Source organism: Populus alba, chromosome 2, assembly GCF_005239225.2.
Source record: "Populus alba chromosome 2, ASM523922v2, whole genome shotgun sequence".
Taxonomy (NCBI): Eukaryota; Viridiplantae; Streptophyta; class Magnoliopsida; order Malpighiales; family Salicaceae; genus Populus; species Populus alba.
The window spans coordinates 4270735-4288820 of NC_133285.1; the positions used below are offsets into that span (position 1 = coordinate 4270735).

Consider the following 18086-nt stretch of genomic DNA (forward strand, 5'->3'; position numbering starts at 1 on the left):
AAAAGTGTTTATGATTTTAAAAGCTTTTAAGAATGCATTTTTCTTGAAAAAAATTAAATGAAAAAAATCAAATTGATAAATTTTATAGTATTTTTAAGTGATTTTAATGTGTTGGATATAAAAATTAAAATAAAATAATTTTAATATATTTTAAAATAAAAATTTTTTTTAAAAATAATCTTCCCTAAAATACCAAATAAGCACTTAAAAGACTAATTTAGAAGTTATTCCTCGAAAGGAAAACTTGCAATAACACACCTCACACTCTGTGACGTCCATAATAGAGACAACACTCGCTCTTTCATCACAGGGATAATCCCGTAAATTCCAAAAACAAAATCACAACCCACCAACGTGTCATGATCATGAAGCGAGTAGCACTATCATTTGCCTACCCATCAAGTACGGTAAGCACTCAAAAACGTTTCCATTTCGGAGACCAGAAATCTTTCCCTCGTTTGGTTGGTTTCAAATTTCAAAAAGGACCCAACAGCTATCCCCCCCCCCTTCTCACACCCTGATTATAAACCCCACAAGAACGAAAGGAAAAAAAAAAGAAGAAAAAGAAAATAGATAGATGACAGTAACATGATATGTGCATCATTGAAGCGTGAAATTGGATTGATTTTGGGAAAGGTGTTGCGGTTTCTTTTTAGATCGTTTTTAAGAGCTATGGGCTGTTTCTTTACCTGCTTCCGAACCAAAGACGATCGCTCTAATCGGACTCGACCGCACGCCATCTCCTCCGATTCTCTTCGATCCAAACCTACTCTTGTAATCTTTCTTTTCTTTTCTTCCACTTTCTGTTTTGTTCCCCGTATATATATATATATATTTCTTAAAGCTGGAAAGAAGCGTTTCTTTTCTCTGTTTCTTGAAACTGAATTTTAGGTAACTGTAATCTTGTTCTTAGTTGGTTTTTAGGATTTTCTAGGATTTCTATGCTTTTTTTTTTGTTCGAGACGTGTTGGCTGAAATGGCTGCGAATCGATAACTGAGCGTTTAATTCCTTGATATCGGTGTTTTTTATGAAATTGAAGTAAAACAGAGAATTATCGAATTATGATATTTACCGTCGTCGTCATTTTTTTCCTGGCTGGGTTGAGAATGGGAAGCAGGAAACCATGGTATCTAAAAATCGTTTAGCATCTCAATCTTTCTGTTTGGTTGCTGGGAAATTTTTTGTTTGATTGGAAGCTGAATTTTAGAAAAACAAACGATTTCTTTAGTCTAATATTTTATAGGATTTTTGTTTTTGTTTAATATCTGTTTTGGTTGGATAGAAAATAAGTGTTTAATTTTTTGGTGTAATGTTTGCTAGAGATTAAAAAGGGGATTATTGAATTATAAGATATTCACAACTTCTTTTTTTTGGTGGGTGGGAAGCAGGAAGCTGGGGTGCTTAAAAATCGTTTATCATCTCTATTTTTATCTGAAGGTAAATAGCTGTTTAATATCTTTAATTATGTTTTCACTCTGATTTTTCTTTTTTTGGTTTCTGACTTGTTTTTAATTGCATTTGTTTCCTCTTTGATAGAGAAAGAAGAATCTCCGCGTGGTGATATTGAGAATCCGTGTTTAGGATCTCCACAGATCAATAAGGGACTCAGGGATGAGGTGTGTATTGTTGTATCTATCAATGAGAATTTGTTTGTGCTATTCTTGCTACTTTCAAGCTGTAGTTTTAAACATTTATTTGTGTTGATTGGTTTCTACATTACGTTTTTGAGACCGAAAGATGCGTTCAATCACGGGGTTTTCTTTTTAGCTCTAGGTAGTGGTTATGAAGAAAAGGATCAAACCAGGAACAGGGTTGAAAAACAGTAGCGTTAAGAGCTTTTTATCTAGTATTAGCTTTGCTGCAGGGCCTCATCCTCCCATTGAACTATAAATTAAAGTCGCTTACAATTGTTAGAAAACTTGAATTAATTTTTTTGAATCGGGACTTAACAATTGTTGCTTGATCTTCAATCAGAATCTGTTTACCTTTTCTAAAACGGCACCCTTATGGCTTCCGAATTATCATTCTCAACGTTTTACTTCTATTACAAATGAAATGCACAAAGCCATTTATATGCGAGAATGATTTATGATGATGTCTATTGTTTGTAGATGGTCGGACCTTTTAGAAGACTATAGTTGGGCATCCCATGGTAGATCCTATTATAAGATGATCATACAGTTTACATCAATATATAACATCCTGAAATACTATAATTAGTGTTGATATTTATGAAGGACAGTTGAACTATTCATCTATTTGTTTTTCTGGATTTATCTTTCAGTTGTAAGCTCTTCGATAACACAATCTACCTTAAACTTTCTAATGAGAGAGTTCGTTAATTAATTTAATTATTTTGGTCGTGACTTCTCTCTATCTCCAGGCTAAATTTCTTAGAGCTTGTGGTACTTTGCCAGAGACTCCAACTGAAATTCGCAAAGCTTGCGATAAGCTTAAAGGTTCACCAGGGCTTGACAAATATTCAGAATCTTCAAAGTTCCATTCATGGCTTCCCAACACATCGATGGAGAAACTTCAGTTGGATAATCAAAATGAATACTCCCGTACTCCGGTTAAACTTTGGGAAGAATTGGGGAAGGGTTCATTTTCTTCTGAGCAGACACCTAGCAGGTTGAACTTCTAACTTCTGTGAGTAGTCAAATCATTCACATGTATTTAACTTCTCTCTGTGCACATGGTACCTGGAAACTAAATTTGTCTCATTTTTCAAGCTTAAGAATTGCTTTGCAATCAGTTTGAACACTGTTTGTAAATCTTATTCATTGACTCTTTTATGATGGTCTTGAGGAGTAACATGGCCTGTTGAAGGATCTGCATCTAATAATTGCATTTCATTTCTTAGCTTGATGAGATCCATTAGAGGCTCATCCGGTCATGCAATGTGTTCCTTTATTGTTTGCAATACTTGGAACTCATGCATGAAAGTTTTAGAACGGCTAATATTTCATGTCTTCTTTTCTGTAGCTGTATGACAAATGTACAATCCAGTGAAGATAGTGAGTCAGGGAGTCATAAAAGAATGATCAAGGTTCAACCAGATGAGATTGATAACGTTGCTACTGGTGCTCCTTGGCTTTCAGCTACAAATGTTCAGAGCAGGAACAGGTGTGTTCGCTTTGAATGTGATTTTGATACATCTTCCTCTAAAGGGTCGTCTGAAAATGGTTGCCAAGTCCCTAGGAAATATGAATCTCCAGGGAATTTGAGTGTTTCAAAGCCTTCTCCTAAGCCGACCCCATTAAAAATTTCAGACGACATGCAAACTCCCGGTACTGTTTTTCCTGCGAACTTGGACACTCTAGCAAATGGAAAGACTAGGATCAGGTCCCAATATGTTTATTCGGTCTTGAACCCTGTTGAAAATGCCTCTCAATGGAAGTTACTGAGGGAAGATGATTCTAACTCACATGAACAGTCAGGTGAGCTGAGAGAATCTCTTGAGCAGTCTGAAAGTGCAACTCCTAAACCAGAATGGGGAGTAAAAGAAACATCCTCTGGGAAAGATTTGAAGGTGGAAGCGAGCTTGTCTTCTTGGGTCAAACCACCACAATCCACAACTGGTGAAGATAATCCAAATATTGGCGCTGCTGCTGGCCAAAATTTTAGTTCTGGTAGAACTCCTGGGGACAGGCCTATCATTGGAATGGTTGCTGCTCACTGGAATGAGAATGAAGCTTCTCGAATCTCCCCGAAGTGGTGGGATGGAAATGGAATTCCAAATTCGACAAACAAATATAAAGAGGTAAACTATATTTATTCTTCTCTCACTGCGTGCACTATTAGGAGCTGCATACAAGTAACCGTCTTTTGTTTTCAGGATCAGAAGGTAAGTTGGCATGCAACACCATTTGAGGAGAGGTTAGAGAAGGCATTGTCTGAAGAGAGTTTCATCTCACAAAGGTATTTTTTTTTCCCCGAGCCTTGTGGTTCCTGCCTGTGTTATTGACTATTGGAGTTAAACTGCCTTTCACCAAAAAAAAAAAAAAAACTGTCTACCCATAAGAACAGTAATTTGTTTGTCTTGTAAATTTACTAAGATCTGCCAGTACCTCTTCCCCGGCCAATGTTAATGCAGTTGAGTAATGATGGTGTTTGTACCTTCCCAATTGAAACTTAAGGAATCAGGGTAGTAACAAAGGATAGACTGAAAAACTAGCAGTCTATTGGGTTAATCAAACGACGAGACAGAGTCACATGCTGTTTTTTAAGACTTGCAATAGCTATTGTTAATACTTTGTTGATTGTAATTTGAAATTTTAGAGCATGTATCCCTTTTATACAAGTTGTAATAAATTTTATTTGTCTGATCCACAGGAAGCCTGTCAGCGGGAGACCCATGGTTTTTGACGAATGCGAAGAAAGTGACACTGCTCTGTCTCGTTTGCAAGCTTCAACACAAGCCAAGTCAGTTGTTTCGTTCTGATGCTTGGTGGTAGACTGGTGGTTTTGTCTCTTCGCAATCTGTTTTTGGCTTGCAATTGATGTAGTGCGAAAGCCATGTAGTTCTTAAACCTGAATCACTGTTTACACACCGTCACCATCCTTGGTTTGTATTGGGAGGCTGAACGATCAAACTGATAAAGAAATGCTCGAGGCTTGACAGTAATGTCAGCAGCCGGGAACTGCTTGTGATGTACATCGGTAATGGATATTATTAGTATTGGTCCATTGGATTAACGATGCTAAGATTTTGGAATCTTTGCCAGTTTTTTTTTCACCCCCTCGTATTGTTTTCTCCGCCGTTGAACCAACCCGTGGGGTCAAAAGTTGAAACTTTTACCGTCCCAAAAAGAATAGGGTAAATAATAATAATAATAAAGAAAAGAAAAGAAAAGAAAAGAAAAGAAAAGAAAAAAAGAGTAAACTGAAAATTCCAAAACCCCAGGATATAAAGAAGAGGTGCTCTTCCGTTTAGCTGATATCAAGGGGAGCGAGAGCAGCGCTGTGTGTGAGGGAGAGGAGATGCAAGAGAAAGACTGGAAGCGGCAGAAAGAGAAGCATGTGGAAACGAAAACCTGAGGGGATAATCATGATGTCCTTTTTAATTTTATTTTAGTTTTCAATCTGAATTGAAACTCGTTTACTGCTCGTCTTTGTTCTTCATTCCCCCTCTCCCCTCCGCAGTTACTGCATGCCGCCTCCTTTGGAGCCTTATGATGATTACAGATCTGAAGGTTCGACAATCTTGGTTTTTTTAGTTGTTCTTTCCAATTCGAGATCTTATGTTGTCGAAAATCTTCATATTAATTCATGGTTTTATCGAATTGTAAGAAAGTGGCAATTGAATCTTTTCATTTTTGCTTTGGTTTCTGGTTTCAAGTTTTTAACTTTTTTCTTTGATGAAGGAATAAATTCATCCATCATCCCTACAATTTTTGTGTCTATCTATAAATTCCACCTTCTTCACAGAACTCAGAAAACCTGGCACTGTCCTTTGCTTCCAGGAGGATTTATGTGCCGGTTAACCCAACCGAACAGACTGAATGAATAATCTTCCTCGCAATTTCACCATATGAAGATTTCGTTGCCTGGTTTATCCTCGTATTCCTCTCCTTTCATGTGTTAAAAAGTATAAGATCACCGAGCCCATCTTAGCACATAGCCTGAAATCCATTTTTTTGTTGGCAACATTCCTCCTAGTCCAATTAAGTTCTGCCCACCAATTTCCTACCGGTCTATCAATGCCAAAAAGCTGCAAAATAGGGCCCAGATGTTCTTAACAGCAGCGCAAGAGAACAATAAACGGTCCCGTTCTCCATGCTGTATGCACACTTCTGACAAGTCTGCAATGTTGCTCCCCAGTTTTAACAACTGTTCTCGTTGAGCATTTGATTTGTTCCATTTTGGTAGCGTCTGTTTTGCTTAGCTGTAAATGGGCTCCATGATTCGGCTGTTGAGAATTCGGAGAAAGTTTAAATTCTTAGCAGCCCGAATTACAGGCCCAGATCAATTAGAGGACGTTAACGTTTACCTTCGTGGTCGTGGTTAAGGGGAAAAGATCTAGCTGAGCCATCAGGGCGCCCAAAACTGAAGAGTAAAACTTTCAAGGATTTAGGGGGGGGAGAAAAAATGGTGATAGATCGAATAAGTAACCTGAGAAAAAGCATGAAGAAGGTAGGAAACTAGCACTCAGACAAGGAATTAGCTTGCTTTGAATGGAAACCGAGAAATCCACAAGGGAGCAGTCCTAATGGAGGAGCATTATTCGGCTGTTGAGCAATATAGCCTTCTCGAGGAATTGGGATCGCCCCCTTCAGAAGAAAAGAAGACGACCAGGATGGGGTCCTCAAAGAATTCGAACTTTATTCATTTATTCAACTCATAGCAGAACAGAGTAATGTGATATTAGCAAACTGCACTAAACGTCGTAATTCTTTAACCACATACCAAAACATGACTAAAACTGGCATTATGAGCCCATTAGAACACGGGTGAAGACATTCTACTCTGCCACTGTGGTTCGGAGAGGAAGAGCACTCTCGACTTCCTTAGCATCAGCACTCCTCTCAGCAACAATCTTCGACATTCCAAACATCTGAAAATGAACCAAAGTGTTAGGCCAGCTACCGATTCACACGCACTCACAGATTACACGATACATTTTTCAGTTGTCACTTGACAATTGAACTTGGAAGTTGGAATTAACCTTCTTGATAGTCTTCTTGAAACAATCCTTGTGCTCATCCATAGATGCATGGATGAACTCATCAATGTGATCCTTCACATCCACCAAAAAAGTGGCATCATCCTTCTTTTTCCGTCGGCATGAGGTGACAGCAGGTGATTGATGTTTTTCTGGTTGAGTTTTCTGTGTCTCCATTTGAAATATTCCTGCTACACATGAGATTGGTTTTGAACACCATTACAGCGAGAAGTTTAGAGGAAAGTTTAACAGGTTTCCTTTATCATGAATCTGCTTCAACTTGGAAATAAACAACGCTTTTCGGGAACAACGCTCAATAATCGTTAATATCCAATGAATAGCACAAGCTAAAGCACCACACATTTCAACCAGGCTAGGGATTGGTATTTGAGGTTCCAGCCCAAGAATTGCCTAAATATATTCCACAGCAATTTTTTTTGCGAGATATATATAGGAGTCGTGGTACATTTCTAATGGAAAATGTCATGCTATGATAATTAAGAGATTCTTAATTTGGAGAATGTTAACTCGACAGATGGACAATGTGGATCGTTATCTACTAGTAATCTCACTCCTTTCTCCCTGAGCCCTTGTATTGTGACCTTAAATTTCATGTTTGCATTTTTATAAACCAGAAAAGTAGTGGTATGCAAACTTCATTTTCATTCTTCAAACCTCAAAAAATCACGCATCAACATTCCATTATTATTTTCAAAAATCAGGGCAGGTTTTCAAGCCAAAACATGCGATTTTTTTATCAAAATAAAACAGCGGCAACACCAATCTCATCCAAAAATCAATCAAAAAGCAAATCTTTAGCTGAAAATCATCAGAATCATGAAAACATAAGTAAAACACCCGTTTTTGTATCTACAAACAAATCAATACATGCGTGAACCCGTCATTGGAGATATCAATGTTGGCCTCAGTCTTTAGCCTTCGAGAAAATCCATATCACATCACAAAAACTCTCAAAACCATGCAATATTATCACTACTCACTAGAGATGAAATCTTAATTATCCATGATTCACATCCCGATTGCTAAAAAATTCAGCACAGATAATCAAATTAAAACCACACCAATCCATGAAGTAAAACACGGAAGCAAGCGATTGAAGTTTTTTCTCAGATCTAATTTGGCATCATTTTAGGCCAACATCAATTTCCCCTCAAGATTTTCACCAGAACAACACAAACAAGCATGCTTCACATCTCCACCTCAAAACCAGGTGGCATGTGGACAGAAACAAAACAACAATTTCTAGCCTAAATTATTCTAAACTCTAAGTTTCAAGCTTTAACTTAAGTATTTGGACCCAAAAACTCGATCCTTCAACACAAGACCCTCACACCGATTCGCAATTAGCCTTAAACCTTTGCAGAACTCACTTCTGTATGTCAAACCTTAAGCAAAGTTTTCTCGTTCTTTTTTTTGATGGGTATGAACCCTCAAAGATATAAAATAATCTCTATTAGGTACCGGTAATAGGATTCATGAATATCCATTTTCATCCTTCCAACCAGTAAAGCTTGGACATTTAGCTAACAAGTAAAGGATCAAGGAAAGAAACGATACCTTTGAGACGTTTGATTAGTCAAGGGATTTGAACCCTTTTATCGCCGATGACCTCCTATCCCTTTAAAATATCACTCCTTTCTCCCTGAACCCTCAGGTTGCAGCTGCCGTCAGTGGCTAGTATGGCGATGCTAGCGAGGGCAGCGTCAGCTCTGTTCGTGCTCGAGGATGGCAGTGCTTTGGTGATCACTAGCGTCCGATGGTGCAGTGGTCGTCTCTGGTGATCTGAGATGGCGGCCGCCTCAAATCGCGAAGCTGATGCCGTTATGAGCAGTGGCGCGGGTTTGTGGGGCGGTTGAGGAAGACAGAAGCGGTCTCAAAATGGCAAAACCTCACTTTAGTCCCCCCAATATAAACTTATTACCAATCGAGTCAAACACTTCCTGAATTTATCAATTTGGTTCCAAATATTGTCATGGACGTTAGACAAGGTCACTTCATCCTTCACTATTAGTGAAATTTAAAAATCTCATCCAATTCGCATCTAATTGTGATATACTTACATTCAAGGAATAAAACTAAATCTTAATCTATAATAAAACAAAGATAATGTTTGGCGATGGAATGATAGGTCGATGAAGGGATGATATTGTTAGGTATCGATTATATTTAGAGTAAAATTGATAAAATAAAAATTTTGAAACTCAATTAATAATGATGTAAGACTAACGGGGCCCAAATTGAACTAAATGATTTTGTAATTATATTGGTTAAAGTCAATTGCAAATTCCAAAAAAAATGGATGAGTTTGGTTTCGGTTTAAAACCTTAAAAATAATAATAAAAAGAAAATGCAAATCAAATTAAATCCAAGCCGTAAATTATCTCAAGTTGCAGCCTATTATTGATTGAGCATGGAAAACAAAATAATATCGGTCCGAGCACACGACCAAACGGACTGAGTTAAAAGCCACTCTATCCTTTGATATATTTTTTGCAAGTAAATAAATATTTTTAACACAAGGTTGGTGCTTTTTTTTTTTGAGCTAATTATTGATATTGCAAACACACATCACATTCAATGCAAATTAAGCATCTTATTTCTTGATTAATTGTTATTTTTAATTTAAATATTATTAATAATCACCAGCATATTCTTAGAGTAAAAAATACTACAACCAAATATAAAATTAATATCTTCATCAATTAATTATTATTTAACTCTCCATCTTCCAAGGTGAGTTGACATAATCAATATTTACAAATATTTTGTGTCATTGGATAAACAAGACAGGTTTTTATAAGTCATAATTTTTATCAAGTTCAATATTTCAATCTTGTTCTTAAATTTTTCATTTCTCCTTTTCATTTATTGACTTAAGTATTAAAGAATCCCTTATTTCATGATAGACGAATTTAACAAGGAATAATCAAGCCCAAACACCTAGCCCCTAATACATCCTGGCAATGATTGCATCTTGTGGAAAGCCCAAATTTCATGTGAAGTTTTTTTTTCATATTTCATCAATGACATTGTTTATAAAAAACTAAATAAAAAGATAGTTCATTTCGGTTTTATATTTTTTGACCTTTCATGAAAACTTTTTTCATAATTGATGGAACTCTTAGAATAAACATTAATCCCACTAATGGAGATATTCTCCATTTTATTACAGAGTATATTATATACTCATCTTTTCAAAGAATGTGTTACTACGAAAGACCATCTTGGATGATTATGATTATCTTATAGATCCCATGAAACACATATAAAACATTAAAAGCATCTTAGATCCAGTAACAACAAAGAGTGATTTCATATTGTGTAAGATTTGTTTTGCAACTTTTTATATATCTATTAGAATATGGTATCATGCCATATATTATTAATTATTTTTGTTTTGATAAAATGAAAAATCATATTAGAAGATATTGCGTATTTATTATTCAACATAAAAAGGAAAAATGTTTCTCGTGTTGGATCAATCCATTTTAAAAGTTCCTTGAGTTATTTAAAACTTTATTTTTTATTGACTTTCAATTATGTTTCATTTCCATTCTTATTATTTTTCAATAAAATCCTTTATATATAACAGCTTCGAATCATGTGATATAGCTTGTAGTATTAAAAAAAAAACCTGAGTATAAATAAGAATTTCAAACGAATAAGCATTGGACATATATATATTTGAAATAACACATCTCTCTGCCCAAAATTATTACTTAGTAAAGATAATTAAGTTTTTTTTTTTTTTTTGGTTAATGATTCATGCAACTGTTTCAGTATTAAGCCAAGATAATATATTTTTTTTTAATCTAAATTCTGGTATTTAAAAGTCTACTAAACCCCAACTAATTCAAAGCTGAGACAACCCACTAAGGAGTAAAACTCTCTCAGTGATAATATGCTTTATTCATAATATTTGAATTCAAAACCTTATTTAAAAGGAAATAAATATCGAAACACTTAAACCTACTACCATTGAATATTAAACCAACAATGTAATGTTTTCAAGTTACATGTAAAGTTCTCGTAAAAAAAATAATCATTCTAGGTTATGTATAAAGATCTTTACAAAATTCAAAGCGTGGTTCCAAGACATGAAAAGTTATTTGTATCTTCCTATAACTACATATGATAAAAATATATTAAAAAAAATGATTTTTCACAAATAGTTTGCTAAAAATTGCTTCAATGAAGGCCTGAATTCAAATTAGTGGTCACGATTTTCATATTTCATGTTACCTTGTTCTTCAAACAATACATGATTGGACATTTATTTCATTTTAACATCAAATCTAGCCGTTGATATAAATCCTAGATTTTACTAAAATAATATATTTCATCCCAATCCATGATTATCTATCATCATAATCTGAAAGGAAGCAAGTTGTTTTTCTATGCACGAGTTTGGCCAATATGAATTGAAAATTCCCATAAAAGGGTGATAGTCGTCCAAGCAGGCAAGCGCTGGCATTATTAGAAAACTTTTGGAAGGATTTGCTGTCCTCCTCTCACACACTACGAACAATATTATCCTTCTCATCTTTAAATCTTATCCCCTTAATATTTTTCCTTTAAATTTTCATTTCTATACCAAAATCCCAACATTTATGACAATGAAATTAGAAGTTTTGTTTGGTATTTTCAGAATTTATTGTTCTTTTGACTTGCTGTGTTATGGTGCATTAAAAGTTAAATTAATTTTAGTAAAAATAGTTTTTAATAATCAACTATTATATTTTCAAAAAGTGGTATCTTTAAGCAAGAAAAATGCATGTCGACCATCATAAAACAGGTTGAATTTTAATTGAAAACGTATTTGCTTTGATTCAAAAATAAAATAGAATTTTTTTAAAAAAAATTGCTCCTATAAAACATAGCAACATCAAACAAATCTACAATAAATGAAAGTGAGTTAATAACAAGCATGATTCTGTTTTTTATCATCCGGGTTTAAAAATGTGGATCTCCTACAAAAGTAAAAAATGGATTTAATTCACTATAAAAAATGAATTGTTAATACCATACTTAAGAACATTTTCGCTTTGCCATGGACATTGACCCACCACAAATTAAATATACTCTTCGTAGCTAATTTATTAATTATTTTTAAAAGAATATAATAGTTATTATATTGTTTCAAATCTACTGTCTAATATATGATGATTTGCTTGGAAAGATTGAGCCATATTAGTTTTTTGTTTTTTAATTTAATATATGGCCTGCTTAAATAATAAGAAACAAAAGACGATGTCTTGGTGAAAAAAAACAACAACACGTGAACACCAAGATCACACGTTAATTTTTATTTTTTTTTTTAAAAGAGAAGAAGCAGAAAAGACAATTTTGGCAAAGCAAGCTTGGTTTTCTTGCCTACTAGTCTTTATTTTTAGTAAAAAAAGCACTGTAATTTTATTTTATTTTTATATATTGAATCCAACTTCACTTTGACCAAGATAAGTCTTGCCAAAACTTCTTGGAATTATTAAACATGTGAAATTAAATCCTAAAAGCAAGGACAAAGATTTTAAAATTTTCGTTTAAAAGTTCTACATGCTATTTGACTCATTATTTTTTTATAAAGTCCTTTTAATTTATTATACTTTTCTAAAATATGTTCACTGCTTTATATATGTTATTACTTTTTTTGTTGATAATATTTTAACTTCGATCATTTTCTTTTTATTTATAATTATTGTCTTTAGCTTTTTTGTCAAAGTTTTGTCTATTTTTTATATAGCCTTTCAATTTATTTTGTCATATATATATTTTTTAAATTTATTCTTATTTTTTTTTCCTTGACCATTTTATAAAGATTAATTATATTAGTTTTTAATTTCATTATTCAACCAAAGTTTATGGTGTATTATTTATTATTAATTTTGTCATATATTTTTGGATTCAAGAGAAGTTTTTTTCTTTCATTTCACATAAATATATTATGAAAGTTAAAAAAATTAATTAATTTTTAACACGATTCGTATCCTCTTCTATTTCACCTCCAAGTTCGTCATCTTTTTTTTTTTTTTTTTTTTCTATTCTTTCGAGCTCCTTAAATCGTCACATAGTTTTAATTTAATAATCTTGGCATTGGGTTCAGATCCGAAGTGCGAAAAAGAAACATTTAAAATAAAAAAATCAAAATCATAGCAATATCTCTGAAGAAATCGTGAAGGTAAACTGGTGATTAATTTTTTCAAAGAAAAGTTTCTATATTCTTTACTTTGAATCCAATGCTAAGAGTAGATAAACCTCACCATTTTCAAAGAAGATATCCTATATTCCTTCCTTCTCCAGTCTTAAATAAGTTAGGCTATCCAAACTTTGAAATCTATGATGTTGCCGTGTTCCTTCTCGGGAGGAAAAACAATTTCCATGGTCATTGGTGCTTTGCCAAACTTATTCTAGTGTGCTTTTCGCTGTTCGGTTGATTTCCATGTATGCATAGATTTATTCTCTCGTGCTTCTAAATTAAAATAATCAGGAAAATAGCAATCATTCAGTACTGACCTTTTCGTGACACAGATCTTTCCCAAATTAAGAAAAATATATGTTCAAGTTTCTTGTCAAAGTGGAGGCAGACATCATGTAATTTCTCTCGTGCACGCAAAGGGTTTTTCCTCCTCTTTTTTTATCCATATGAATCTTGTGTTTAAATGAATTGAAGGTTTTAATTCGCTGAAAATTCGTGTCCCACAAAAAATAATTAGGAAAATCAAATATATTTAATTTCACGCCAACCCCCTAAAATCTTTGGATATCCTTTTACTAATGCATTGCTGTTCGTCTTAAAATGCACATTTTCTTTAGGTGTGTTCTTGGCGAATTCGATTTCTGGATGAAGTATGGAGATGTGAATGAAAGTTAAATATAATATTATTATTTTTATAGAGAAAGGTACGAATAAAAAACAAAAAATATGGGTGGATTTTTTTAAAATGATATATTTTTTTCATTATATATATTAATTATTCATACCATCCTAGTCATCTCACCTTTTATCTTTGCCGCCACCACTGAGTGATGTTGCTGCTATTGCTGCACCATCGCTCTTCCACCTCCATCATTTTCTTCCACCGTCGCATTTCTTGACGGTGACTTTGATGTTTAAATATTATTATTATTTCCATTTACTTCTCCTTCAAGCCCATCATCACCGTCACAAGTATTTTTACTGTTATGATAGATCATCGATAGACACCGAGGTTTGGTGTGATGGAGCCATGGAGGAGAAGGTTCTCAAAAGACTGGACTCGTTGATTTGTTCCTTCATAAATTAAAATTCAAATCATGGACTTTGAATGAATTTTTTGTTTAATGTCTCACGTAGTGCATAAATAAAGATATTTTTTCCTTGTTTGGTTGACTTGAATTCAAGTTTGGTGGCATGTACTAGTCGTTGCTACAACTCCCGATCTCACTCTCACAGCTCTCTCCTATTCTTCAATTACCTAGACCACATCCACTTTTATTTGTTAAAAAAATTAATCCATTCTGTAGCGAAAAAAATACTCATTTAATTGTGATAAAATCTCGATTTCGAACAATTGTACTCAATGTAATAAAATTAAAAATACACATACTCAATTTGTTTGGATAATATATTAGGTTCTGTTTCTTATAAAATAACGATAATAGTCGTAACTGAGTGACTCGGTCTGGTTCTCGTATTTTATTTATTTATTTATCAAGTTTAGCATCTAAATTATCTAGTCTCGATTGATCGTCAGAGTTGACTCACTACTTGTTCAGAGGTCATTGGCTGATTTGCTTCCTTGAAATTCTAGCCATACTAATAACAGGTCAACAAACTCAGCTAGAATCAACCAGGAGGTGCTTTTTATGACAAGTTCTATCGTGCGCCAAAGCGATTGAATCTTCGTTCTTGTCTTACTGTGCAATGCTAAAAATACTCTAAATTCCCTATATTAATTTACTGATTATGACCCTATTTTACATGTATTCGTGTATCTTTTTTAATGGAGTTATACTGTCACTGTCAAAAATCAAAGCCACACTGTGTAGCTCATCTTCTAGCACTGTTATGAAATTAATACCATATTAGAACACCCATATGATCACCCTGCAGGATAGCTTTCATGCCTAGAGGAGTATATTAATGCCACAACCGATCGCTTTCCTGATTCTGAGCTCCTAACTCCGCCAAAAAATCAACACAGTACTGGTTCCCTTGACATAGAATATGAGAGAGTATGCACTTCCAATCTTATCTAAGAAGTATTCTAATGTCCAGCTCGATGATGGCAGAGTAAGGATGACGAACATGTAAATGATATATATGGAAACGTGAGTCTTGAAGATTATCAGCAGGATAAAGAGATTGCAGAAGATCATCACAAGAGATTACACTCACTGAATCAATCACTAACTCCTAAGTAATGATATGAATGGAACTGGAAGATTATCAGAAGGATAAAGAGGTTGCAGAAGATCATCACAAGATTACATTCACTGAATCAATCACTAACTCCTCATGTTTAGCTAATTAAAGATAATTACCCAGGAGAATGTTTAGGGGGTGATTGATCTCTCAAAATCTGTGACTCCTTGCACAAATCTTGGCACTGGTTGTGCACTTCTTTTCTTTAGAAGCATTCTGTAAAACAACACAAAGGGATAGAAAAAAAAGAAGATAAACAACTGTTCTTCCATCTTTTCCCTAAATTTCTACAAATTAAACATGGAAACATCCATGATTTGCCCGAATAATCTCCTGGGAATTGGTCTCAACCATCACCTTCCTGCTGTAACCCAAAGACCAAAGCAATTATAAACAAAAACGAACAGCAGAAAGCTTAGCTAGCATAGGAGGCTCGACCCCAAGAACACCGAAAACCAACAGTCCATAAGTCCTAACTTACTGGATGTCTCTCTGGAAAAGAAAATCTGTTTTATATGTGTACGAATGATGCTAAATTATGACCACCGATATGGCAACTAGCCCCCAACCTCAATTTCATCGTAATTTCAGGCCGGGCATCCTCCCCCTTCCTCGTGCGTTTCTAATTCTGGATCCACACGTACAAGATTAATCATTGATCGAGTATGATATTATATTATAATCAAAATATGTTTTGTGAGTATTTTGATTTTTCAAAATTAATATACTTGAACATTTCTTGTTTTAATTGCAATAAACGGAAAAAACATGTAAATCTATGAGGATTAATTTGCTTAATTTCCTTGGACACAATTATTAATTGATGTCTTGGCTAGTTGCATATATATATATATATATATATATATATATATATATATATATATATATATATATAATGGATTTGAGGAAACCTTATCTTCAGAAAAGCGTATCTAGTTGCATATATGCACCCGTGATACTTTGAAACATGAGTTTTTGATTGCGTAAAAAAATTTGCCACGCACACAGAGAATTAAGGAGGAAAAAAACGAGATTGCTTGCCTAACCAGCAGCACCTCCTGATCATTTCTGTGCATCTTCGAAGAACGAAAATTAAATTATTGACTGCCGTGCATGCCGGCACAAGATTTTCTAGTTTTGAATATATAGAAATTAGTTTTCCTTTGTTGCATCACAAAAAAATATATACAGAAATAAAATCTTGAGCAAAATTCCAATATTGCAGAGATCATGCATTGAGAACATTGGAGCTATGACAAATGATGAAACTGAATTATATTTATACGTGCGAGCGCAAGCGAACCATATCTGCTACGGGACAAGAACTGTGATGCATGTAGATTCATATATTTCTAAGCATATTAAGAAACAATTGTATATTTTTAACAAGGTGAGGATTATTCCAAGCTGACAATTCGTCTGGTGTGTGTATATATAAATATATATATACTGGAGATTTCAAAGCTTTTGATCGATTCATAGCTTTGAAAGCCGAATTGGTCCCCGTGCAACTGTGCCTCAACACTTGTAGGCTGCCATTATTCGTTGATTGGATAATTATTTACGATAAATTAATCATTGTTTAAGGTCTGAAAGTCAGCAATCTGTCGTATGCCCTTTCCATCGCTCTCCCCGAGCCTATCGATCTTGGAAAGAAAGACGAGGTCTTGTCGAGTATTTTGCCTCTTTTTGAACCAGTGTTTTCAACCCAACGGTGTATACATACGTATTCCACCGGAACTGTTCGGTGATAAATTTTCAAGGCAAGAAAAGGAAAAGGTTGCTAATGACTCTGTATAATGGTGAAACAATGTCAATTCCTTTAAAATTATAAATATAATCAAAACCAATTTATTCAGAATGAATTTCAATATAGTCAAATAAGATTATAAAAGTAGTATGTTTTTAGACCAATTGAATGCATGAATCTAAAATCATCAGCAAAGTCAGATAATTTGACATAAGGGGATGAAAATTTTATTTTAAAAATGAAGTATATATTTGACATTGTATACATGGTGTCTTTTAAAAATATATTAAAAAAAATTCAGTTTTTAAAATTTTTAATATCAGTATATCAAAATCATAAAAAAATAAAATATTAAATTAATATTTTTATATACAAAACCCATTCTTAAAACATATTAAAAAAATAAAAGCTACTCCACTAGTAAACATTTACGGGCTAATAAGTTATAAGATAGGAATGGTAAAAAAAGAAGAAGATATTTTTAAAATTATTCTTAAAATTAATTAATGGTTGATTTTGTTACGTGAGGACCCTATCTAGTGGGTCCCGCACGGAAAATTCGAACTCAATGGCCGAGAGCCATGGTCCCAGGGCAATCATAACTCCTTCAGCTGTCTGCGAGAACGAGAACTTTGGGACCCAACAGTATTAAAGGAAGGATACGTCCGAGGAGGAGAGAATTCCTGGGAAATAGTTGTCATGGCCAAGTCATGCTTACATAAGCACTTTCTACAGTTCGTTGTATAGATTTCAAATAAGCATTTGGTGTTTATTTTTTTAAATTATTTTTTATTTAGAAATATATTAAAATAATATTTTTATTTATTTTTAAAAAATTATATTTTATTAGCATATTAAAATTTTTTGAGATAAAAACATATTGAATCAAATTAGATTAAATTAGATTAACATATAAAATATGTCACTTATGTCATGATATGATAATTTTATAAAAAATAAATTAAAAAAAAAATTTTAAATCTAATTCTCAAACAACACGATATTAAAAACTAACCAATAAAAAAAAATTAAATAAATTTTTTTAAAAAATTTAACCTTATAAAAAAACAAATCAAAATAAACTATGAAGCTTAATTAGCAATTAATTTAATATTAAATGATAAAATTATAAAAAATAATCAAAAAAACTTGAGTCAAATAGATTAATCAGCAGAAATCATGACTCGGGTTAATTTTTCAAGAACTATTTAAACTCTTGTAAGCCAAAATTACAGAAGCTTTGATGATT

The 18086-nt window shown here is 33.5% G+C and overlaps 2 protein-coding genes across 3 annotated transcripts; one reads left to right on the forward strand and one right to left on the reverse strand.

Moving 5' to 3' along the window:
- Positions 1-473: 473 nt before the first annotated feature.
- Positions 474-5199, forward strand: LOC118049240 (protein JASON). Its single transcript, XM_035059184.2, has 7 exons — positions 474-774; positions 1390-1438; positions 1538-1617; positions 2385-2632; positions 2987-3764; positions 3840-3922; positions 4337-5199. The coding sequence occupies exons 1-7, from the start codon at positions 589-591 to the stop codon at positions 4443-4445; spliced, it is 1533 nt and encodes a 510-aa protein (XP_034915075.1). The 5' UTR covers positions 474-588; the 3' UTR covers positions 4446-5199.
- A 1101-nt stretch (positions 5200-6300) lies between these two features.
- LOC118049241 (uncharacterized) lies at positions 6301-8557 on the reverse strand. Of its 2 annotated transcripts, none has more exons than XM_035059187.2 (3): positions 8244-8557; positions 6669-6856; positions 6301-6557 (listed from the first exon to the last, which is right to left on the reverse strand). In XM_035059187.2, the coding sequence occupies exons 2-3, from the start codon at positions 6840-6842 to the stop codon at positions 6465-6467; spliced, it is 267 nt and encodes an 88-aa protein (XP_034915078.1). In that variant the 5' UTR covers positions 6843-6856; positions 8244-8557; the 3' UTR covers positions 6301-6464. The 2 variants fall into 2 exon arrangements, with proteins under 2 accessions (XP_034915078.1, XP_034915077.1); XM_035059186.2 differs by having other exon boundaries at positions 6669-6853; positions 8244-8552.
- Positions 8558-18086: the final 9529 nt, after the last annotated feature.

What these genes read in the sequence shown, in the direction of transcription:
- LOC118049240 (XM_035059184.2), top strand. Translation starts at nt 589, where the DNA reads ATGATATGTGCATCATTGAAGCGTGAAATTGGATTGATTTTGGGAAAG. An exon ending in ATCTCTATTTTTATCTGAAG is followed by an intron (nt 1,439 to 1,537) that starts GTAAATAGCTGT and finishes CCTCTTTGATAG; the next exon opens with AGAAAGAAGAATCTCCGCGT. An exon ending in ATAAGGGACTCAGGGATGAG is followed by an intron (nt 1,618 to 2,384) that starts GTGTGTATTGTT and finishes CTCTATCTCCAG; the next exon opens with GCTAAATTTCTTAGAGCTTG.
- LOC118049241 (XM_035059187.2), bottom strand. Translation starts at nt 6,842, where the DNA reads ATGGAGACACAGAAAACTCAACCAGAAAAACATCAATCACCTGCTGTC. An exon ending in TCAAGAAGACTATCAAGAAG is followed by an intron (nt 6,558 to 6,668) that starts GTTAATTCCAAC and finishes GTTCATTTTCAG; the next exon opens with ATGTTTGGAATGTCGAAGAT.